Source organism: Folsomia candida, unplaced genomic scaffold, assembly GCF_002217175.1.
Source record: "Folsomia candida strain VU population unplaced genomic scaffold, ASM221717v1 Fcan01_Sc003, whole genome shotgun sequence".
Lineage (NCBI taxonomy): Eukaryota > Metazoa > Arthropoda > Collembola > Entomobryomorpha > Isotomidae > Folsomia > Folsomia candida.
Genome location: NW_019091195.1, coordinates 15256378 through 15283259, shown reverse-complemented (window position 1 = coordinate 15283259; position 26882 = coordinate 15256378). Strand labels below are relative to the sequence as shown.

Genomic DNA, 26882 nt, shown 5'->3' with positions numbered 1-26882 from the left:
TACAAGATAAAGATACTTTTAGAAAAAATTCCAAGATACTAGATAAAGATACTTTATTCTCTGTTTTTTTTAAGATACTTAGATACTAAGTAAAAGATACTTTTTAGTATTTGTAAAGATAAAGTATCTTAAATATTCCACAAGATACAAGATACTTTTGATTTTTTTAGATTAAAAAAAAGGTAAAATTTCATATTTTTTGCTATTTAGGCATCGCTACTAAGATGAAAGTCGTACTTTTGAGTAGTCAGGCTTTGAAAAATACCTTCCACTAGCAAAAATAAAACGCATATTTTCTTAAAAATTACAGTTACTACCTCATAAATCATAAGAAAAGCGAACTTTACATGTCGCGGGTAACATATTTTGCAAAAAGTATCTTGTATCTTAAAAAGTATCTTAGATACTTTCCTCTTGATGGAAAATATCAGATACAAGATACAAATACAAGATACTCATTGAGGATTTTCCAGATACAAGATACAAGATACTTTGAGCTGGGGCGGCTGGAAGATACAAGATACGAGTAGTATCTTGTATCTAGTATCTTGTATCTTAAAGTATCTATCTTGCCCAAGCCTGCACATTTGACGCTGCAACAATGTACAAATGTAACAATGTAATGTCTAACTACGTGCAATCTGTGTTCGCGTGTGTTGTTCATTTTCCTCGGCCGAGGAACGGCGTATGGATGGACGAGGGATCGAGAAGATTTGGACTGAAAGACCTCCGCGCAGAGGAAAAAAAGCAGAAAAACGTAATAATCTAGAGTAAAAGTTTGTGGGGTACGACTGGCCACTGTGAATCACATTCCCGCAAAACGTGTATGCAATAACGAGCAACGAAACTGGTTAAAAGTGTAGTAAATGTTTATGCATGCAGATTAATCAATGTTTAAATATCAAATCTAGTGACGATCGTCAGATGTAAATATCTACATATGCATGACGGCTTTGGACGCGGACAGCATTCCAATTTACGTGGATTACGTAAATACGGCCAAAACGGTGCAGCTATTTAGTTTGAGTGGGGAACATTTTTTAAGAAATTGATCTCGAGATCAGCAATATTAGAAGCGTGGAACCTGGAAAGGTTAGAATTGCCTGGACGAAGACGTGCACACCAAGTGGCAACCATTCTCCTGAGCCACGACGGATCATGGTGTTATGCGTAGATACAAAACTGCTTGAAGCAGCCGAGCATGATCTTGCAGCCATGAAGTTGCATAAAATCAAGAGAGAGAGAGATGCATTTCCCCGTGTCGTGGCATTGTGATGGTAATACATAAAATTTACAACAATTTGACAGGGATGACTTTGCTCAATAATGCAACAGCCAGAGAGAAGTAATGTTGACTCGCAATTTGTTGGCAACAAGGAAGGATGAAGTTTAAGTAATTTGTATTCACAACTCCACCTTCACCACTATCTTCACTACCTATTCAATAGTATCCATTCTCCCACCACCAGCACCACACAAGTCAGTTGCAACCATCTCGAAGAATCAGGCATCATCATAAGGACAAGTGGTAATTATAATTGTTGCAAACAACCCGGTGTTGGTGGTGGTGGTGCAGAAATGGAGAATTGACACCAACGGACCAGCTTTTGAATGTGCTGCCGCTTCGTGATGCGAGTTGTTCCATTGAACCAACCTGTAAAAATGTAATGTTTCGCAGATCAAGTCCAGTTAAGGATGTCCTAATTAATTAAATGGCACTTGAAGAAACGAGTATCGAGGGTGAAATGTCCCCCCAGCAATTCACTCGTGGTTGTGCCCATTGAAAGAGGCAACAGGAGGATTAGATGATCTCTCATCCGTCTCATTTTCTGCCTCAAGTTACTCAGTTAATAAGTGGAAATGCAGTATAAAGTTCTCCATCAATTTGAATGCCTGTCTTGTTACACTTCGTATTTTGTGGGAGTGTCCGTCCGGTTTCTTCCATCAGTTAAGTCCTTCTGCTGCTGCTGCTGGGATGGATGGATGGCTCACTTAAAACTTTGAACCGTGTAGCAACAAATTTTCATTTTGGCAGTTGCTGGTTTAGCAGCCAGTTCTGAAAAAAATCTGAAATTTGTATATGCTCCAAGTCCACGTCATTCCGTTAATCTGACAGCAGCAGGGTTGGAGTGACCACTTCCATGCAAAATCTCACCCGGCTCTCGCAGCGATAATCAGCCAGCCAGCGAATGTAAACTTGTTGGCCATGTCATTCATCAGTATCACGGGTGGAAATACATTAAAGCGTTGGAAATGTTGATACCCCATCGAAACAACGACAATATTAACACAAATATAATTTACGGGCAGCATCATTTTTGTTAGCACACGCAAAGAAAGCAAATCTTTACCATTGGTAAAACGTGCGCAGCATACAAAAGTTGGTCCAATATTTATAGCAGCACGTTGCCCAGAGGCATGTGTAAAATTAGTGTATTAAATAATTCAGTTCAAACTGAAACTAATTCTCAAGTCTGCTTATCTCTTGGCCCAACTTTTTTTTAGAAGGGTGACAAAGCGTGCTCCATTCAGTGAGGAGCATTCTCTTCAGATTTGAACTTCATTGAGGATTATGCAGCTCTAAACTGTTCACCAAACGAGTTCACGAGTCTAATCTAAACTGCTCTGCTAAATCAGTTTTTTTCTCATTTACTCACTCACTCACTCGTTGGCTTCACCAACGCGATAAGGTACGAACGACCAGGAGTAATTTTTATTCAATGCTGTGCAGCTATTAACAGAGGAGTGCAACCAATGTGTAAATGGGTGCCAAACTGGGAGCACAACACAATTAATTAGGATGTGACTAGAGTTTCAATCAAGTGTACAAACTAGCAGCGTTTAGATTTACTCTTGCCTCGCTACGACTGACTCTGGTGGTCAAGTCAATTCTTGACCCTTTGTTTTGACTGATTGATTGATATATTGATTCAGAGGACATTCCGTTAGCAAATGCACCATCATCAAGATAAAGAGACGACCCATTACTCCATTGATTAATTGATTACAAATAGCGACAGAAATTCCGCAAGGAGAAAAAAAGTAGTTTGGTAATTAATCCCAATTCAAGAGCTTCCACTTTTGATAAATTTTTCGAATTTTTACCACATTTATTTTACACCAAACCGGGAAAACTCCCGTTACCACGAGGAGTTTACTTGTTGCCCGTAGCTTATTCATTCGAATGCACGTTTCCTTATTTTCATTTTACACCGTCAACGCACAGTCGGGACTCGATTGTTTCATTTTATTGTATCTTCTCACCGGCAAGTACTCGGCAAATACGTAATAAGTCAAGTAACACTTTTCTTGCCAAGCGCATATCGTGCACTTTTTTTAAAAAAAAGGAGGGTATTCGAGTGAAGTAGCCTTTGCTTGCAATAAATTCATTTAGCAAGCTTAATGATAGCGGCATATGGATCTGCACAGGGTGAAAAAGCATGGCCGTGTATATGGACGTAAGTGAAGTGGCAAATGAAGAATCTCGTGAATAAGGTGGCAGTCGGTAGCACTAGTCAGCGTCAACAATGAAATGTCATTCTGGCGGCAAGAGACAATACCTCATTATTGATTCATCTGTCGTTAGCGTGTTGTTGTTGGTGTGGCTTTTTTCCCCCGAGTGCGGTTTCATTGTGGTAAAAAATTGTCATTCTGCACAATTTCCCAAGAAGAAGAATGCTTTTACTCCTTTGCTTAACCCTCAACAGGTTTCCAATTTTTTCACCGGTTCCATTATGATGATATTGGCAGAAACGAGAAATTCCCGTTTTTGGTTGACTAATTTTATGAAGCGATGTGGATATAATAATTTAAGTGCAAATGGGTTCTTTTTAGGGGAGAAATTAAATGAAATATTACGCTTATCGTGTCTGCTGCCCATTCAACCAGCACACTTTACAAGTTATAATTGAAATAAAGCTATAATCTGTATTTCATGTTAATGCAATCCTGCATTCTGACCATAATTTTATTCTAATGCGGCAGACAGAGATAAATAATAGCATTGGTTTTCAACTCATTGGGCAAGTAAAACCTGCAACAAGTTTTCTTAATGTTTGTCCGTCTGTCAACATAATTTGCACTACATTTTCTACCGGTATTATGAACACACGGCGAGATTACGCCTTCTCATAAATGGTATTGCACATGTGAAGTAACTCTGCTGTTGTTTTTTTTCGCAAATGTGATCCACATTTTGCAATCACTCCGTCAATGATGCAGATCTCTTAATTGTTGCTTGGGTAAAAATTCTTATAATCAAATAGAGCAATTCCACCAAAGCGCATTATTTCAAGTCTGAAAAAATAAGTAAAAGTGTTGGTTTTGTGGCTTTGTGAGCGGTTTGAAATAAACAATCGCCACAAAAACCAAGCATTTGTGGTCATGGGATTATCTCTCGGAGTGAGTTTCTTTGTATGCAGAGTGTGTTGCAAAACCAAAAATCAACTCCACCTAAAACAATGATGAAGGTGTTTGCAGACGAGGATGATGTATGAAAGTGGGATTCATAAAAGGCTAACTTTACTTACATCACAACTCTTGTATTAGTATTACCAACTCAACAATTTACAAAATTCATCCATCACGACACACAACCGTTTGACTGACTTTGTGTCAAAAATCTTATTAAATGTGTTGCATTGCTGGAATACTAATGGAATTTCTGGTAGTTTTTAACACACAAACAACCCATTGAAACTGACCCAGGACAGGAAAGCAAACTGAAATACTGCTCATCCTCATGTCCGATGAGTATGAAGATAAAGAAAATAATGTTCAACATGTTTGCAGTATGCTTATTAACAACAATCCGTGGTACGTGGTTACCCGAGATGCCGATGTGTGTGCTCAGTCTATTTGTTTTCACTATTGGTTGGCCAAGTGAGTGCCACACCGTGCATATTTTCACTAATATCTCGTCAATAACTTGTTGCTACATCTTTATTGTTGTGTGAAGAGGACTCGAATATGTTCCAGGCTCTGAACAGCTTGGCATCTTTTCGACGATGGAAAACCTATTCGCGTAGTGTAGCCATTCATTACAAGATTCACGCCATTTATGGCCACACATCTTTTCCTTTCCCAGCCCAGAACATGGCAAAATCAATGATGCTGAAAAATAAATTGTACTCGATCACTGCTCCGAGAGTCTTTTTTGCTGAAAACCATCACGATATTCCTCTTAACTAAACGACTCGCCCGCTGCAGTTCCGTGGAGCAGGCAGGTAGTCGCATCGAGAAGCAGTGGAGTTAGAAGCCCCTGCTTGTTTGTGGTCTGATCGTGGCCAACACATCAAATTAATCAGGATGTACTTCACCACGATATCCATTCCTTCCTTCCACGTGCATTAATTTCATCTCATCATTGGACAAGAATCAGTCTCATCTTCTTGCCAGCCGAAAAAGGTTTCAACCAACTACTCATCCATGCAGAACATGCCGTGTATGCAGATCCGATGAATTTCACTGGACATCCGCCGACTGTTTTGTTTCTGGAACCACCAGAAACATCCGTCTTGAGATCCGTCTCTAAACACTTCCCTCTCAACGATTCCCAAGTCATCCGTGAAAATACGAAATCCGTAAGATCAACATCCAGCCAAGTGAGTGAGTGATCGCCTCCTCTGACTCGGAGTTCAAACGTTTGAATTTAAACCATTAACAATTCCCTGCTTTTTTTTAAATTGTGGAAATCTCTCATTTTATTCCACCATAAAAAGAAGCTGCCACTTTTTCCAGTAAATTTCTCCTGTGCACCCAACCATACGCGTCGAAGAATCTCACACGAGAAGATGTGCACATAAGAAGATGGATGAAGAGATGAGTTGTTGGTTGACCAGGCAGGAGCAGGAGCGAGCACTCACATCTATTCATTAGCACCTCAAGAATGGATGGATGTTAAGGATGATGGTCGTCGTCGTCGTCGTCGGTCTACGAGCTTAATGCCCCTTAATTAAGGTGCTGCACTGACTGACTGACGGAAAGGAATGCACTTTACCTCCACTGGATTGCGTGCCTTCCTCATCTTTTTATGCCCAACGAATAATAAAGCCAGGTCGAACTCGACCAGTAAAGTGGACGCAGGCAGGCTGGAATTTTAATTTCGTGTAATGAAACATTGTTGTAACGTGAAAAAATTAGCATTTTTATGTAATGGAATTAAGAAAGGGGAGATAAGGATTTTAATTCGAATCTTTTAATAGCCGAGCCTTATCTGCTCGTCGACCACGGCGCGGTGGTCGAGGTGGCGTGTAACCAGTGACAAAAAGACAATCCACTTAATCAGGCGAATGAAGTGGATGAACTTTATCTTCATCTAGTTGGCTAAAAGGCACCTGCTGTTTCTTGTTGGTTGCATGGATTTTTTTCATTACTTGGCCCTCTTTTTACTCGTGGAGCTCTGCCCGGTCGGCCAGACTAACGTTGTTAGTGGACAACAATAAGCCACCTTATTCTTGTTAGTTTACACTTTACACTCAATTATTGAGCCGACTTCCATCCCCCGACGGACACGAGAGGGGATGGACTACATAACACTCATCAGGCGGAATCGACTCCTGAGATGCACCGTCCGTCGCATTCTCCTTGTTGCTCAAGACCAATGTGTAATGCCTGTGAGCGAAATTTTCCCAGATTCTGATCCCACCAGAGATTATTCAAGAGCAAAAAGAGTTGCCAAGTTTTATGTGGAAGAAAATATGATGTCCGTGCGGAGGAGATGCATGGATATTACTTTTTTTTACGGCCAGATAATTTCGACTACTCTTTACTTACCGTCGGTCATTTCGAGGTGCACACACATCTGTACAACATGTGGTTTACTCGAGCTAATGATGTTCACATTGTGGACTGACCAGGAGATGAGATTGCGATTATTTATTTCGTAAATCATGTAGAAATATCACAAACTCTTAACAGACTGCCAAAAATTTGTTGTCTGTCGTAATAATAATGCCAAAAGTTTACAACTCCTGTTTCCTACTTCTCAATGTCATACATCAGAATTGCGAGATACGATCTTTCCGAATAAGAAAGTAAGTCGACAAGAAAATCATTTGACAAATTAAATGCAAATAATTTGTCTACAATTCTAAATATTGTGCATTACAAATAAACGGCTTGTACTTGTTTGCATATCAAGCAAGTATCGTCTTGTACACTTTTACGAGATTATTATCTTCCAAAAAAGCAGCCCTACTTTGATAAGCTGGATGAATAATGAGTCAAAAGGTGTGAGTAATACGCTTCATAAAAGGAAATTGACCCATTCAGCCTCCATTTCTGCCATGGACCAGCTAATTGGTCATTTTCATCTTTTAAGTCACTTTATCTGGTGTCGTGGTTGTTGTTCCCTCAGCGTCGTATGCATGTCCTATCTTGGAGGAGAAAATGTCCCATTCCAAAATGGGCTCAAATTATACCAAAGCAAAACGTGTGTATATCTTAAGAGCATGCATAATAAATATATTTAGGAGGAAACAATTATGACACCACCACAACCACGACACAAGGAATGCATGCAGTCTGGCTGCCACATAAATTACGTGCGATTCCTATATATCCATCTTCCTCCTCGAGTGAATGCAGTTTTGTAATGAGATGATTTATCGATGCAGCATTCATTTTCTTGGCATCAGATTCATTTGTTTTTAACAAATTCAGTTTAGCCATCACGTTGTGTTTTGTTTGGGCTGCCTGTGTGCACAAACTTTGACCACACCACTTCCCTAAAGACAGCATAATATCATCCCCTGCAGGACAATGTACAATGGCACGAACGACGAGGAGGATAATGTCCATCTCTCTCTCTCTTTTCTAATAAAGACGTTATCATTACGGATAAGATGCCCATAAATATTGAGGATTTACCGTAATTTCTGAAATTGTGTGTGTACATACGTACATAGGGGAAAAACCCTCGACTATTTTCTTGCTACAAGTCCCAATAAATGACAATGGGTAATTATCATAAAGCACAGTTAAATTCACGCTCAAGTGAGAGAAACCCGACAGGTTGACTACTTATTATCCACTCTGATTGCATATCCTACGAACCATGGTATCACTTACTATTTATCGCATTTTTTTTATCCACAACTCTGCTGCTACTGCTGCTTCCAAATCAAACAATATTTCCTCCGAGTTGACTGTTGAATGGGAAAAAGTGTCAAGTTGTTTATGGCCATAATTGAATTGTGTGTGGATGGATCATGTTTGTCTTCAATAATTGCCGTCATCTCATTTACATTTTATGACAATCAACATTCAATCATCATTCCCATATTTCCTTCACTCACTCCAATCACATGAGAATGAACCCGAGTCATCCAATCCCTTCCGAGATGATGATGATGGTGATGGTGAGCATGGGTTATTGGCTCCTGTGTTTCGAATTTCTCAAAATTCTATTTAATTTTATAATCTTCCCATTTATTCTCGTTTTATTATATTTCTTGTCCTGTACTGTTTGCCAAACCGAATTTTGTTTGTGCGATGGTGATTCAGCAGAAGCATTCTTCCCTACGCAAGTCGGAACGCGGGGTGCAACGTCAAACAGGCAGGAGACGTACCACGAGAGGAGAGAGGCATCAGACAGGCGAGGGTATCACCATTAGTTTGCAACAATTATAAAACTCAGTCCATTAATGACATGCTATGCTTGCCTCTCTTCTTCTGCACGTTGGCTTCCTCTTCTCCTTGTGATATTGGGTTGCAATTGTCTCGAAAAAACACACTCGCTGCTTCTCGTGGCGTTGGATTGGATTCCGCCAAGAAGAAGAAGAAGAAGTCGAGTTCTTTGGCATCATCCATCCATCCAGCAGCAGCAGCATTAATAACACGGCAGCATCATCACGTCGTCGTCGTCATGTACTCCTCGGTGGAGAAGCGAACCGCAACTGTTGCAGAGTTTCGGTTAAAGACGTTACGCAAAAAGTGAACAGGTTCATGCAACGCCAAGCTCGAGGAACAACAATGACAAACGTGGTGGTGGTGGTGTGGAAGGGTTTCTCTCTGTCGACGGAGGAGATGCGCAGGCAAACGGATGCGCCCTATCGTCCAATTCCTCAACTTTTCGAAACTAGTTGAACCACTTGGCGTTACGATGATGAGAGGGTGACGATGACGCCATGGTTGGCTCGTATTTATGGCTAGGCATATTTTTCTGGTAGCTGGTGGGAATTTTTGTAAGAACGAGTATTAAAAAAAAGAGACGCTTTCAGTCTGCGTTTGACCACAAGACTCGAAACCGTAGTTGAGGAATCTGCCAAACTTGCCTTCACTTTCGTTTCATGCTTCGGTCGAATACACTCCCGGATGCGTTCATATTGTGCAGCCAAGAAAATGTCATTTCTCATCCCAACCCATCCCATTTCCACCTCCCACTATTGGACAGGTTGAATGAAATGGGCATAAAATACTGACTTGAAAGAAAGCCACCGACGAGCTAATAGATTCGGGTAAGTTCTGAATGAATGAGTTATCTCATGGTCATTTTATCGCCACACCGTCGTGAAATCTCTCTTTCTGTTTGTATGCATTTCTAAATATGCACATTTATCCATAATAAAACAATTTTAGGATTCAGATGTGATAATGTTTTCCATTTTTGCATGCTGTGTGCATATTGTGTGTGTAGGTGCACGGCAACGTATCATATTTGTGTATGTATGTGGTATTTCCAAGCCAAGGTGGAGGTGGTTTCTAGTAAGTTTAATTTGATATGATCATATCTGTAGCTAAATCTGCACGTATCTGCACCACATGTTATAACATAGTGCATACGTATGTAGTAAAAATACAAAAAAGTAGGAAAAATGCACAACTTAATTTTAATTAATTCTGAATGCGCAACAACAACTTATCTAACGCTGAAGCTGCGGTTTAGCGAATACCTGGCTAAGATTTAAGCATCTCCCTCCCATTGTGGCCAAAAGTTAAATTAGATTTAGTTCTGATTAACTCTTATTCATCTAAAGTGCGAAAATAGAGAGTGAGAACATGTTAATTATCATTTACAACGAAAATAATGTTAAATCTGCTCATAAACCTGTACACGAATCGTCAATTAAAGATTGGAAATCAAAAACCATAAGCGAGCGGCTCCATCAACGTCTCCCTCCCTCAATTGTACGCATTGTAAGACGCGAATCTGATTTGAATTTTAATGAAGTGTTTAGAAATGAAATTGAAATAAAAATGGAAATTATGAGAATTCATGTACATAACTTTAACATGCATGCATACATGATTTCTATTGGGATTAGTGTTATACACATCCCATTCTGATCATCATCATCTGTTTTCATACTTTGTATGCTTCACTGAGTTTTGAACAATTAAAGGTTTGATTTCAGTTAATTATAGGAATTTAAGAGTATTAATGTGCGCGCTTAGCAATAAAATAATTACAACTGAATTGGCTTTTACTTTCGTTAAATTGAAATTATAGCTTTGTCTCGAGGAAATGAGCATTAAAATATTTAAAATCCATGCTTTATTGAAATACTCGAAATGTCAGAATGAAAATTTATGTCCATGCAAAACTGCACAAGAAATCTCGACGCGTATACGATTACTAAATATTCAGAGCCAAAAGCATTAGCGTGTGCCCTATTCGTGTCCCATTAATGATACGAGAAGCATTTAGCACCTTGCATTTTTGCATCTTTGTCCTGATGCATGCGAGAGTTTACAGGTTTAATCCCAGCCAGTGGTGGTTTAAAAGTCCAATCCATTAACCAGAAACCCATCTTACCTTTGCTCCTCGCCATGGGCAAGTTAAACAAAAGACGCGAGTCCAACTTGCCAAAACTTGACTTTATTTTCTTCTTAATTCCACCGCATGCTCGCTCCTGCATCTGATTCTTAAATATTCATCCCATTTGGTCGATGGAATGGGTCTACTTCATACATAATACAGATTCGCTTATAAGAGTTAAGGCTTAACCATCACAATAAAATCAGCCAAAGACTTCTTCTTCATCTTCCACTTGTTCCATCAACAACTTATTTATTCATGGGCAAGTAAATCACAACCCAAGCGCCAAGAGCTACTCGCCTTTGCCAATGGATTACCTTCATTCCTTGTCCTGTACTCCAAGCGATCACTTCGCAACGAGTCGCGAGCTGAGAAGGCGCACGGTGTGCATTTCATCCCCAACTGCACAACTACATACACACCTGCCGTTGGACACAATCTTGCTTGGTGGCTGGTTAGAGATATATTTACATTGTTGCAAATTTCCACAAATAAGAGTCACGACACGAGTACACCTTTTAAGTTTTTGCATTAAAAACACCGTGCGAGCCAGTGGTTTTCTTGGAGGTGGTTGATAGTTACCGGTCCGGTGATTTTTTGCAAGGTTTGGGACCTTTCTTTTTGCATTGTTTTTTTGGAGGATACTTTTGCAAAAAAAATTCTTTGTGCGGAAGTGTTGTGTTAAACATTGAAGTGATACGTACATATTTTTTGTGTATAGTATGATAATAGATAATAGATTGTCAAAAAAGAAGAGTTGGATCAGTTTAAACTTGTGAGAGAAAAGTTGACAGAAACCGAAAAACATTTACAGGTCAAGGACTTGTTACTCTTGAGAAGAGTTTAGTTGACAAATTTCTCTCCGTCTCGTCATTCCTTGAACTAGAAGAAAAAAATCTTTTCAGACTTAATTTTAATTTCGCTTTTATTTCTTAATTCCATAATAACACTTAAAAAATTAACAGTGGTTTCGTCATAAAATAAGGTCTGTGCGTGCGTGTGTAGGAGTCGTCCACCCAAAAACCACACACCATACTCTCAGCCATCGCCTGTCGTGGCACATATTTAATCCTTGGCAATTCTTGTAACTCCAAATTTTCTGAACGTAGGTAAAGCTCAGACCGTAGCTTTATTTATTTTAGATCTGCACCCTGATAATTAAGCTCTACTTCCTCCACACAGATCAAATCGCAGGCTCTGCAGAGAGGAAAAAGTGAACTTGTTTGACGAATAAAAAAAATAAACGAACACGAGTAGGCAATAAACCAACTGAGAAAGAATTCTCAAGGGAAACTATTTTTAGTTTAATTTAAGAAAAGTTAATTTAATTTTTTTTAAAGAAAAAGAAGGAGAAAGTTTATAAAATCAATCAAGTTTTATTGTTCGTGACATAAACACCGTAAAGTTTAATTTAATTATGTGAACTGCTTCTTGGGATCTTGACAAGTTTTACTAAACGTTCAAGTTGTTGAAATGGGTGGTGACATAAAAGTGCTTCAAGTTTGCGAATCATGGAAATCTTTGAATTTCGCAAGAGACGCCTCTCACTGATAGGACCGTTAATTTACTGGAGAAAGCAGGAGCAGCAGCAGTTGGTGGAATTTCGGTATTTCTCTTCAAGGTATATAATAAAAAAGTAGAAATATAAAATCATCATTCGAGATTTAACCAGAGTATAAAATTACGTGACAATATTTCACAATAAAACTGTTCAGTGGTTAGGGTTCAAATGTATGTGTAGTTAAAGCTTAATTCCATTATGCAAGTATTTACCATATCGTCGCTCAATCTGTCGCCTCCATTTATGCAACCTTTGCCAACAACCAAGGTGGCCAGGAAGAGATAACAACGCGAGTATTTAGCTCTTAAAAATATTTGCGAAATTTGCATCTCAACCAGTTTTTCTTTTTTTTCTGATTCGGACTCGGACAGGACAAGAAGGGGATAAACCTTAAAAAAATCTCTCATACACCACCCCTGCCTCTGCAGATAGATAGGAGACGATGGCAGAACATTTTATTACTTTTCGGCCATAATCATAATAATGCATCTTATCCGTATCCAATCGCACATGTAAATAATGCTACATGCTGCACACAAAAGTTTACGATCATTTGTTTTAACACCGAAATACAAGTGAAACATCAACATAAAATTAGTTAACATCTACATCAACCAGCTTAACTAACCCTTTTTCTCTCTCTCTTTGTCTCTCTCAGGATAGGAAAACAATTTACTCATGCTTTTTAAGTAAAGTGACACTTGTGATTACGCGTCTAGAATTTGATTGCGGGTTTGCCCATCGTAAAATGTTGTGGGTTTTCTGGTTTATTTGATGTAGAGAAGACTAATAATTTGTGTTTTCTTTATTCTTTGCAGGTAAGTCCCTTCATCTCCCAGTTTCAACTAATGCAGCCTTGGTCGTCATGTATCTTTCATCGTTTGGAAGAAATTGGAGTCTTGTATTACATTAATTCTTCAAATCCGTTCTCTTACGTAACGTAATGATTCCCTTTAAATTGTCGTAATTTCAATGTAAATCCTGTCCAAATGTATGAAGTGACCTCCCAGAAGTGAAGTTGCATGCATATTCCACACGATGACTTTCGAGGAGGTGGGCAGTGGGCATATGCAGAAATGGAGAGAGAGTTACATCAGAAAGGTCAGCTTTAATACTCGGAAATAATCCGCCCAGCTTATTCACTCGGTGCAGGAAATAAAATAAAATTGAAACTAAACTTGGATTGAAAAACTCATTAATTTCCGCCAATCCTACTTATGCAAAATGGCAAGCAAGCAATGAAGCAGGTAGACAGGCGTCAACCAAGAAACCACTATATTCACGGCTGATTTAATGTTTTAATGAAAATCTTAATCCTAACGGGTTACTTAATAGCATTAGCTAATAGAGTCCGAGAGAGTCAAGTCAAAGTTCTTCTTCGTCTTCTTATTCCCTTACATTATTGCACACGGCTCATCTGCACACACTTTACCACTCACAAGAGACACATACATTTATGCAGACAGGCAGAGTGAAATTAGTATAAGTGAACCAAACACAACCAGATGTTAGGCATGCAAGTTAATATGCAGGTACATTTCCCTTTATTATTATATTGGGTTTCATTATTTGATGAGGATGGTGGTGTCGTGGGTCTAATTGTTAGATCTCAAGTCATTCATGCTCGTCCTCCAATCGACCATTCAGTAAAATCCGATAAAGAATTCCATTGTGACATGACTTTATACCGAGAGGAGACATGGTGTCCCGTATTTAAATACACGGCTGCCTTGTCGTCGTCGTCGTCGTCTCATATGTGTCACATAATTCGTGGGGACAGTTATTTATTTCTGCACACCTCATCGGACTGATGATGACCACATTTGTGGGTGACGATGATGATGACACTGCGAATTATTTCAAGACCAGCCGTAGTCATTGTCCGCAGTCAAGTCCCAATTATATTATGACATCTTTCTTCTTCTTCTTCTTATCGGGTTGCAAAGTTGAGCCCTCATTTTTATTTCCAACTTGTTTTCCTCTTCCTGTAAATTTTGTGGGACTCGTGTGCTAGTGGAGGAATTTAGGCAAAATCGTTCCATATATGCAAGCATTTAGCCCCACAATTTTTCATAATACCATATGTTTCACGTCAGTCAATTTTTGATAATTTAATTAGCACACACGCTTCCCTTATTTACGATAAGATTAGAGGAGAGAAACATATAATAACAACATTCCTAGTTGAGTAACCAACTTTTTTTTTGCTGCATATGCACATGCCGACCGGAGTAATATGGAATAAATTGTGTGCATGCAATCTCAAAAAATCTGCCACAAGTTCACTGAGCGCCTTAAGGAACAAACTCTAGAATCAGGAAAAAAATTACGGATGCATATTTCTATTTTATAAATGAAAAAAACTGAGCGGATCGTATAGACCACACCAAACAAGCCAGCCAGTAAGCAAGCAAACCACCGGTTAACCTTTCCTGATGTGATTTTGATTGACGGGTAAACTTTAGTTTTTAAAGAAAAGTTTGCTTTTTAACATCCCAAAAAACCTGCCATGGTTTATGCCATGCGTAGTGTTGTATGTGCATAAGTTGGTCCGTTTCATGTTTGATTGGATTGTTTACCTGAGGAGTACGGTAAATTAGGCTGGTGGCTGATGGCGAAATGTTGCCTTTGCTGGTTTGTCTGTCTTCTTTTTCCTTTTCTTATCCAACAACCGCAGGGATTATGCCAAGTGTAGCAGCAGACAGACACAACATAGCACACACATGCACACGCAGATGAGGTAGTTTGGGATTTTGCTTAAATAACGGTCAGTCTATTTAGTTATAACCAGGGTGTAAATTCGCAATGTATGTAAGAAAAGTCTTAGCTTGGCTATAAATGTCACCGTGATAAATTCCTCCATTTATCAGGATTTGTGTGCCTTTCTATCTCTATGAGTAGGACGACAGTTGCGCAAAATGGAAATGTGGATGTCACGAATTTCGGACAAGTTCACGGTGTCTTTTTATTATTGCATACACGGTATGCTTGTGAAATTTGCTATTTAATCTGATCCAGACCGAAATTAATCTCTTTTTTTTTCAAAAAAAAGTCACCACAAAGTCAGGCCTTGTCTCGTTCCATTCAGGCGGAACCTGAAAAAAAATATGTGCCCTACGCAAATTACGCAACTTGCTTTACAAGATGCTATCAGACGATGTCTAATCAATCGTGAAGTAATCGACCCGGCATGAAAAATGCGCCATTTGTCCCGTTTATTTGTGGTTTTTCTGCTACATTTTTATTCCTTTGCGCGATAGTGGTGAGAGACAAGTCCCATTTCCTGTAATGCATATGAAATTAATTAAGAATAAATGAGAAGGAATTAATGAAACAAGTCATTAACTCATAAAGACGGACAAAGTTGCGGCACACTCAGATGATGATAAGCAAGTTGGTCTGATAGGCGGGCTGCTACTTTTCAGTAATCTTTTCTACTGTCAACAAGTCCAACACCAGCAGAACATGCAGTGCTGACTACCCTGCCATACTTGTTACCCTCGACAATTACTTGGTAAACGGTGAGATGTGATATGAATAAAAGTTGTGCCGAGTTATGTTCACACAAGGAAATTCCTTTATGCTCATGACAGAGATTTCATTTCATAACATTTGGATTGAACTAATTAAAACCCTTTAGTTTATTTGGTACACAGCGTTGTAAATCACTTGAGTTATGTTTGACATAAAGATGGGATGATGATGATGGTACGTTTTTTATGGTTTGTTGAGCTATTGTACTTTATTAGCATTAATATCGCATCATGTTGTTCGTCGTATCGCGTATCAGATATGTGACAGAGTTATGACACGACTGCAACAACCACAAGAAAGATTCCCTTCACGTTTACTCCTCTTTTGTTGGAATAACAATCTGGTATTTATGCGTGCAATAATAACGCTTTTTATTATTCCTGCTTGTGAATGTCCATTAATTATTAGTGCAATTCACTACTTATCGCAATTTCACGTATGACATATGTATGTACATGCATCCAATGTATTTACATGCATCATCGTGCTGGTTGATTTGAGACTGTCGTAATTTCTCGTAGGCAGCAGATCATCATGAATTTATAACATCGTGGTTTATTCACAACAAACTTGGGCATGGACAAGTTTCCTCAGCAGTTGTAAAGTTAAGGTCGAGTCGGAACTGGAGAAAAGAACAAGTTTGTCCTGATTTAGTTCTTTTTTAAGTTTGAAGTTAAGTACATCGTTTGGTTTAGCAGGTTTTAAGGAGATTTTTATATGTATTTACGCACACCTGTTAAAATTCGGACCATCAACTACTTGACAAACTCACGAAGCATTTGTTTTAAATGGGAAAGAATAAAATGCAAGGATCACGTGAAAAATGTAATCTTTGAGGAATTGGGAAAAAGTATTTCTTGGTCGATTGTGCTTCGCTTGACAATCTCGTCGTAAGACGGAGACAAAGTGAGACCGAGAAAGTGTAATACACACAATCGAGAGAGTGGAGTGGAGTGAATGTGAGACTGCTTTTTGTGCGTGCTTCATTCTGATCCAGATCAATTGATTCCACTAAAAATCCGTTAATTTTGTCGTCAATTACTTTGATTGAAGCAAAACCAAAGTAAACCGGGCTTCATGGTGACATCTGTCTATAATTCCATTATTTCGCAAATGAGTTGTATAAATGGGATTAATTGATACGGAAATGAGTAAAATGAGTCGGTCGGCCGGCACTCAATTCAAGTTTCAAGTTGCACTCTGGTCGTAACTTGAGCCTCACATACGCCTAATTAAATACAACCTCAGAGTTGAGTTTGTCTTTGGCGAACAACATGTTATTTGCACAAGATTTTTATATTCTTCTTACGTGGATGGGGACGAGTGTATGGCGTGATAACAATTCTCATGAAACGACATTCTAAATACTTCTTTATACGACAGGGCACCAAAAGCGACACGAAGCATTGATTTATCATTTAATTTTGGACACAATCGTCTCATTCTGCTGCTCCCTTTTAACAAGTTCTCAGCTCTCAAGCCACGTTACCCTTTCTCAAACCCTGAATCGAAAATAGAGTTACATTTTATCCACTTTTATTCCGAGGCGCTTCACTCTCCTCTTTACCTCACTGAACAAAGTAAATCCTCAATTATTGTGCAATTAATTCAAGTCAAATACTGATAAATGGCGTGGCAAAATGTCTGTTGGGACTTAACCATGTGGAAAATTGTAGTGAAGTTGGTGCCATTATTGCACATCGTCTATTGGGTTCACTCAAACTCCATTCTACGTACTTAATTTACCGAATAATTGTTAATTGTTGTGCTACCTGGTGCTGAAATTGAGTCAAAAATAGTACCGAGTGCATAAAAGGATAACTGAATATGTGTGCTGAGGTAGTGCGAATGGACAAAAGGATTCGCATTGGCAAATATGAAGCCAAAAGTTATTTCTAAAAGTTGGTGGAAAAATGGACCAATTCTCAATAACAATGCAATCGAATCTAGGATAAAATAAAAGTGGGCGACTTTTCAAACAGCAAAGCAAAGAAGTCAGGAGTAAAAATGGAAACGTATTGTTGGAATCGGAGAGATGATTTCACAGAGTGGACGGAACTGGTCGCTTGGTAAATACCAAATTTATTAATGGATTTAAAAAAATATTTAAAAATGCCTACAAACAAATTGCATGCAAGCTTGTAGATGCAATTTGCAACTCGTCCGTGTGCGGCTTCTCACTAAAAGTGAATCCATCTCGATACCATTGTTCCATTATCAAGTAGTGAACTGCATATATCTTCTTGGAGGGAATTCATTATTATTGCGAGAAGAAAAGAAAATTGAATTCGTCAGTGGTGGTCCATTCAGAAGTCTTCTAATTAATTGGTTTGCCCCCTCGTTAATTTATATTCGGATGAGTAATGACCTTTCTTCCCTCGTCTTGTTCCCTGTCCTTTTCAAATCTTCAACTAATTCAACTTCATAAACGCTGCACGGTTGCGAAAGACGAGGATTTACAAAAAAATGAAGTTGGGCAAAGTTTGATCAGATCTGCTTAACGGCTAAATTTACATATTTCTGGCACCGTAATGATACCTAATTGTTACCAGTGCAATCCAGAAATGGATGGATAAATCCAGTCCCAAGTTTCATTGTGTAGGAGAAAGACGACCTATAATCGTAAAATAACAAGTAAACCATGTTGGTTTTGAGCATGTCTGATTAAACCTGACCGTTAAACTGGGATCACAAAACGCAAATTACTGCGCCTTGATAATTCTTTGTGAGACATGGCATGACATCATGTGTGATGGTTAACCTTTGGATTACTGACTTGATATATTGACAGACTGACTCGATGATCTTCTTACGTTGAACCACTAAGCACTTGGCCAATAAATAAATCATTTCAATTTTAATAATCAGTGACAGTAGTGACTTGACTGCAGCCACACGTTGTTTTCCATGTGGGCGGGTAGTATTGCCATTATTATCCCTGTGACAAAGTGATATGGAAGCTGGGAGATGAAAGTTAGATAAATAGACATGTTTTCATACCATTTTCCTTGACTGACTTTACTTGTTGCGAGAGAGCTTTTTTGGCCTTGTCCATCATTCGCGAGAAGAGCACAAATTGGTTAATGGGTTTTAGTTTCACTTCTGGTCTGGTCATGTCCAGTCGTCTTTTTTATGTGGACGAGAATTTTGAAATCAAAGATTGACTTGATTACCAGTTTGACAAAGATAGAATGTCTAATAATAATGAAATTATCTCGTCACGATTTTACCATGAAGTCACCAAAACAAATTGGATTACTGCAAACTTAATTGACCTCATTTAAAAAAAGCTTACAATGCAGTTTAACTTATCCTTTGCCCGAGCCAGGAACACAATTCGCATTGTAGTTTTAAATGTACGTGAGTGACATTAAACGATTTTAGCAAGTTTCAGCTTGCTTTTGAATTTTGAAAAGTAGTGTTTACTTAACAAAAAGTTTATAAATGTATCCCATTTTTTAAGTATGTCCGAGACAGACCGACAGCCAGACGGACATGATGGTTCCGTCAGCCTCAGCTCGGCCTAAGAACTCATTAACAACGAAGAATTGGATTAATTAAATACACAAATTGACGACCTTTCTTAAAAATATCGTTGGAGTATCGAATGGATGACATACAGTGTGGCAAAGAAAGAAACAAGTTGTCACAATTACAACACAAAACAAATCATAATTGCGGATGAAAAGGCGAATCAAAAATCGATTAAAGGCACGATTTTGTAAATTAGCAGATAAATGTACCCTCTGCATATCAACCATCAGTTCAACTATCCGTGTTATTGGTGTTTGTGATGACTTAATTTGGCTGGGAGCTATCATTCATTCAATAATATTAGGAACATTATTAACCTTAGGCTTAATTGTAATGTCCGCGACGAAATTCCACTCAAGATATCGCAGAATTGTGTAATGTTACATACTTCTGTATGTTCTGCACTTACTACTCTTCACGATTTACTTGTTGCGCATATCTTGCTGCACTTGGTATTTAACATTCGCATAATGTAATTTTTTAATTGAATCGTTACCGTCAATTGTTAAAGTAGGAAGGTTTGCTTAAAACTAAAAACTGACGGCTGCTCGGCACTGCTCCAGAGTCAATAACAGTCACTGCACTTTTCCTCAACGACAGCATCACTTCGTTGCCCTCATTTGCTCAAGATGACGACGACCAAGGAACAATGGGGAACATAACGTGCTGAGGAGTAAATTTCATTGTACGACAACAAAGAGAAACATGAGAAATATGACCTTCACTCGCAGTCTCCTCCTGCGTCCCCCATAAACTAATTTAATTGTCAATTAATGTCAAATGTCAGATGTAAATAAGGATCAAGCTATTTTCGTTGAGCAATTGGAAATTAATTTGGATTTGTGCAGTTATTCTGCATTCCGATTATGCATCTGTGTATGTACTTGCTATTCAGCAGTTGTTGCAAATTCAGTCAATGCAACACTTATTTATTTATTAGGAGTACCTGCTCATTGTCAGTATTTTTGCATAACAAAGTATCGAAAGTATTTTATTTTCTGGTTTTGAAGAAGCCAACATTTTTTTATGAATAACGCAATAATAATAAACCTCCGCTAATAATGCAATTTCGACGAACATTTAACAGTAGGAAAATTTATGGTTGAATAATTACGCATTGTTCAGCTTAAACGGAACTCCTTTTTGAGAACTTACTCTCACATAAGTTATGGAAGGTTGATTCTGAGAAATTCAGGCAAATTTCATATAGTGCACACACGTACAAGTATACGCAAAGTAGGAAATCAATAGTGAGACGAAGCGTTGCCTCGAGGGGTTTTCAGAGGTGGAGATCTAGTCGAGGCGTCGCTCCACCGACGCTTGCAACCTCTACGCGAATGTCTTCGAAATTCAAAACAAGTTCTCGTCGTTGTTGAAGGAAGGCGCTGTGAGCATCGATTTCAAAAGGCTTGCAATCTTCATGTTCAACTTGGACGCATCATCTTTCAAGGGAAGAAATCTCATGTTTAAAATGCTGTGCAATGATAACTTTGCATGGTTTAAAGTTCCAAAGTGAGGGCTCACATCTCCTGTCGTTTGTTTTTATGCTTTAGCCTCATAAACTTTTATTGTCTTGCAATTCCCTCAAATGACTCATCCAAGTCTGGATGGATGCAACAACCTGGGAGAAGAGCGCAGTCTCGATCTCCTCGTATAATCTGATCTCATTCTAAATTAATATTCCATCCACATTCGAACTACCTGAGTTTGACTACTGCTTAATTAATATCGTACAAGTACATCATTTGCCTTTATCCGGTTGGAAATCCCAGTTACAGATATACAGACACAATTTTTGTGTAAATCTAAATTGAGGTGTGGGGGAGCATTAGACGCTGTAATGATTTTGTTTTGCTGTGTGGTTCCTTGCTATCCAGGGTTGTTGTATGGAATGATTCACTACTATTTACGTAATGGGTACCTTAAATACCTACATTTATGTGTACATATGTGTATTGCATTGTAATGAGAACCTGCAAAATTCATCCATCCTTTATTGAGACGATCTTTTCTTTCATACGCAAATTTTTTCCTTTGTGCAAACCACAAAAGAATAAAATTCAGCCAGATTTAAAACATGTTTTTCTTAATGAACTCGGATTGATGAAACTTTGGTGAATAAGAAAGTGTTAGATTTCGAGTGGATGTGGTTTTTGGTTATTGATTCCAGTCTGGAATTTTAGGAAATTTTTATTCTGAAGTAGACTCATTTTCGCGATTATTTATTACTCTCGATGGTGAACAAAGTCGAGTTTCTCATGCATGCTCGAGCGATAAATGATGATGTCATTTCCAGGAACACACAACCCTCATCAAAGCAAACCGCAACAACGAAGTATGTAAAACAACCCTTTCCAAATCCAAAACATCGTCTTCACAAGAAGCCATCAAGATTGGGATGACAGTAGTAAAACAAAATAAAATAAGGACATGGCAATGCCGTTGCGCTCCATTAGTTTAATTCTCTCGTAGTAGATTCTGCCAACTTGTTTTATTTATTTTGTTGCATTTTTGGTAACTGAGAGCTGGGAGTGCTTAACGACTGGACAATTATTTATCAAGGAGAAGGAAAATAGCATCCATGGACCCATTCATCCTTCACAGCCGTTTCGTCGTCCCTCGGACAAATGAGTAATCACGGACTGGTTCATGATCCGTGGGGAGCTTGACACTGGCACGGTCGTTGTTGTCGAGGAGGTCGTTGCATGGGTGTGGCTTTCGCTGGCCAATTATCAACCCGGATCGAGTCCAAGTTTGACGTTGAGCCAACAACTCTTTCTATTTCTTCCCCTACTAGAAATATGCATGGTCACTCATCACCCATCCTTTGTCCTGTCAGCAACGGCCCAAAACCAAAGATGGATTCGTCCAAACTGAATATTTTTAAGTGGTGGACATTAGCAAAAGTGCGAATAATCTTTATCATCCCCACGACCGCGCCAATTAATTATGAGAGACACATAGCAAATTAAGGACGTTCTTGATTAGAATAAACGTGTAGTAGGTGTAAGAGATCTGCATGCATAGTTGTCACATTAATTATTGGGTAAGGTTACATACATGGCTGGAATTTTTTCCAAGAACACAAATGTTGTGACTTCTTTACACAATTATAATAATTTTTGGTCCATCAGAAAGTGAGGACTTGGTCAATTACCTGAACACACCTCAACCGCATCGTTTTATTACTTTTTTAATGTGAGGATAATTTGGTGACGATGCCGTTGTGTGAGGCAGTCTGTCTGTCTTACATCATCGTCATCATCTTAATTCCTACTTGTCTTTTCCTCAGCCGAGGAGGTGACAAAGAAACTTGGGCACAATCAGCATTAGCATTTAGCATGAAACAATTGTTCCCATCATCTCCTTGGTTGAGACACATTTTATCTTAATTTAAAAGACTTTGCCAACAAATTGTTGATGTAGCCGGTTGCAAAATATCTCCTCAGTAATGGACAATCGGCCCATACCAGGCAGGCAGAGGCGAGGATCATCATTATCATCATCTTCTTAAACGATCTCACTGATTTTGGCACTTTACTTTGCAAAAGTCTTTTACTCACTTGCAACACCTCGCGAAACAACGACCACCAATTTCCTTTCCCACTTTTCTGTCAACTATGAAACATTTTACTTTTTGCTTGGGTAACAAATTGCAAATAAATCTTGGGCCGTCTAATTTTTTATCGCATCGTCGTATGCTACATATGCATGCATGCACGTATTTGCAAGCAACCAAGTCTTTGCAATATTGCAATAATCGCACTCCGTTTTACTTGTCCTTACTACTTGACAAATCACATCCGAGAAAAAATTGCATCATGATGAGACTCACATCACAGGGGAAAATTGCCCAGTTCAGTTATTGTCTGTGTACACAAGTACCTCTGGTCATTGGAGTGCACACATCTTGCATGCATTTAAAGTGGTCAAGCACAAGAGTAACGACTCAACAACGTGATCATATTTTTTGTTAAAACAGTCAAGTTCATACATTAAAAAGATAATGCAACCTTCGTCGTCACTCAGATTAAGATGGTGCTAAATCACTTGCCGCTAATTTTTTAAATTAAGTACTCAAAGTAACGTGATTTTTAACTATCTTTAAAATTTATCTTCATCCCTCATTCCGTTCTAAAGCCTGTGCATGCTCACGAGCGTACTCCTCCTTGATATTACACTACCACTAAAGTTGTTTAATGCGACCAACTCTGAGTATTTGGCAACAAGTAGGAGCCTCACAATAGGAAATCAACATGTATTTAAAAGAATGACAAAGGGGACTAAAGAGATCATTTACTCGTCATAAAGTGTGATACCATTTCTTCTCCTCCGACATTCCTTGCACTCTTCCGTCCTCGGCCACAAATAGAAAATGAAAGTGTGTTTAGTCTCATTTTACTTTTGCACACTCACAATTCGCACAGCCAGCCTAGTTGCATTTCATTTCATAACAGAGGATCATGACATGAGCTCACAAGATCTCATCCCCCATTCCATCCTCCACAATTGGAGAGGAGAGAATTAAGAGCAGGCAAACATCCACCTCGTAATATTCCCATTGCAATCAGAGGTACGGACGGAGACTTTTATACTCCGTTCCTATCATTCGTACGTACGTACGTACGTAATTTGGCATTTTGTGATCTGAATAACGCCTACTTATCTCCACGTCTGTCCTTTTAAACGATTGTGAGAACGAAGAAGTCGTATTATGCACAGATAAATATTTTTATTAGGCAGTTTCTCTTGCAATTTTATATGTCAATTACTTTTATATTTTTTTCAAAACTTTTCAAGACAGCTCATAATTCCATGGATAGTTTGAGCCTTTTATAAACACTCGACAAACAAATATTAATTGTTTCCTATAAAGATTTTGCATCAATGACATTAAATATTATTTAAATGCACGCAGTCGTGTCGTGTCGGTTGGCATGCAAAATGTATGTCTGTTATTTTAGCCACCAGACCTCTGCCACCCATGTGAAAAAACGTCTTAATTTACAACCGAAAATTACTAAATGCTTCTCTCATCCTGATTGTATTGATCTTATCGAGAGCATTTTAGCAATTGAGTTTCATTAGGACGCGCAGTCTTTAAAAAGTAATGATCAAATCGAATCAGTATTAGCATAGTGAATGCGTGTAGGGCAACGTTGTCCCAATTTGTTCGTGTTTAATAAGATTTCCATGCCACACAATAGGATTCATTGACACTGGGCGAAATCTCGAATGGCGTCGTCGTCGTCGTCGTCGTGATGGGACGATCTCCTTCTCTTGAGAGAAGACGAGATTGATAATATTTTCCTAAGGTTCTCTCATTATTGGGAGTGGATCATCTCTGTCAGGCTCCGTGGTGATTGATCCACTTCCAACACAAATGCCCACGTAGGCAAACACTCGAAACAAAACAACCCCTCTTTCACAAAAGAATTCTACGACGGAAAAAAAATATTTATAATTTCCCGGACGGCTGGGCAAAAAATCCTGCATTAAGACAAATATTTTTCATAAAGTGTCATCCTTATTTCTCATTAAACGCACTTGAGAATACGTACCCTCCTCAATTTGCATTCCACTCTTTCTTGCATATTTTTCTATTTTTTCTTGTGCTTACATCAGAAAATGCGTTTCTTGTTGATGATGATGGTGCGATTCATGTTTGAAAATATAATGGAAAAAGGCATAATAAAATTCACGGGACCTAGAGAAAAATTTGGCACAGACAATGAAGGAATCCTTTTGCGAGTTGAGATCAGCTCAAAAATTTACACTTTACTTCATCATCTTCATCTTGTTGGAGTAAATCGTGTTGAACTGCTCAACCCACACAATCTTTCATTTCATCCAAACTAAAGAAAGTAAGAAGTAATCTTCTTCCGTAATGGAGTATTTCTTCAAACTGCTTATACTTCAAAACTTGAGAAATAAATATATAATGCAATGAAGTGTGTAAAAAATTAAGCTAATTATCATCACACTTCACTTACAGTTTAGTCACCAAGTTCCTAATTAGATTTGTGGATTAATAATTAGTCGTCAGTTTCTAATCTTGGTCCAACGTTTCCCACATGCAAATGCGTACAGCACGTGTGAACGGTTTCTTCTCGAGACAGATTATTTTTATTAAATTAATACATTATTCACCATTTCCGCTTTTCTCTTCAAATCCAAAATCTCCTATCTGAGGCTCTCGTCTGCTCGTCCACCTCCGCCTCCGACGACTTTCCCACATGCATCAGAATGAAGTAATGAACCATTTCTTATTCCAATCTATGAATATCGCACGCACTTTACCTACAACAACAAAACGTGCGTTCTCCATTTTATTTTTGGGTTTTAATCATCACGAAAGTATTGTATTGTTGGTTCGTTTTGCACTTATTGGCACCACACGGATGGATATCAATATCAATATCGTCATCATCATCATCATCATCACTCCTCTGCCATTTTTTTTATTATCATTCACATCGTATCGAACAGCATTGGAGAGAGAGTTTTAATTTCAAAGTTTTAATTTCGGACCAATTTTTACCAACCTCTTCTCTTCTTGTTCGTGAGATGTTCATTATTACTTTTGTTGCAAGGAAAGTGGTTGTGTCCTAATCTCGCCTAATTATCGCAAGCAAGCAAATACACACGGCTCAAATTGAGATACTTACAACTCTAACCCTATTTTTTGTTGCTGCACTTCGTCCTCCTCAACAAAGACACAAAGCACGAGGTGGTAAAGTTTATTAAAAGTTGAAACATTACATTATTATATCTTCTCTAGGACGGGAAACTTTTCTGTATTTTTATCCTTAAAATTGGTAAGGGAACATATCTCCTGGCATGGAGGCCAATTATTATTGCGTCACTTGACACAAGTCTGAATAGAATGCTATTATTACTACAGTTTGAATTCAGGACAATGATTGTAATCCACCAGAGACTTTAAGTGTGGTGGTTGGACATCATTTACTTAAGGGCAAAATTACACCTCATTATGACACATCATCGTCGTCCCCATATTACTTCACCACTTCCTTTAACAACTGTTCACTCATCGTATGTGTGTTTGATGATTGGGCTCCTCTCGTATGGCTGCAATCCTTGCTAAAACCATGCATTATTACGTCTTCTCATATCTAGCACGGCGACGACGAGCCATCCTCGCATCATTGACAAGTAAGTGGAGAAAGTTGTTTTTGGAGTCAACTTGAATCACACACACGGCAGCCTCAGCTATTACAAACCGCGGCGTATGTTGCAATTTTTTGTGGCCACATTACACACGTGTACACAGAGTGGCAAATAATATTACATGTGCGGTTAATACCACGTTGTCGAAGGGATGAATTATGTATCCTCGTGAAAATTAGCAGCAGTGAGTGACTGTGTCATTCATAGGATTTTATTGCTGCTGAGGAACGGCACTTGCTGTGTCATTCCTCGCGTCATAATATTACCCAAACTCAAAATGTTGTAATTGTGTGCAAAATTTCT

General features: G+C 38.6%; 1 protein-coding gene across 3 annotated transcripts in view; it reads left to right on the top strand.

The window, feature by feature from the left end:
• LOC110847852 (protein Shroom) overlaps window positions 1–26882 on the top strand; it is a 150277-nt gene that overhangs the window by 17152 nt on the left and 106243 nt on the right. For 2 of the 3 annotated variants that reach the window (XM_022094882.2, XM_022094881.2), the window contains exon 1: window positions 12256–12380. The exons of the other annotated variant lie outside the window; for it this stretch is intronic. In XM_022094882.2, coding sequence (XP_021950574.2) covers window positions 12271–12380 — 110 coding nt within the window. In that variant the 5' untranslated portion in view covers window positions 12256–12270. Of the gene's footprint in view, window positions 1–12255; window positions 12381–26882 lie in introns of those variants that run through there. 3 annotated transcript variants of the gene reach the window in all.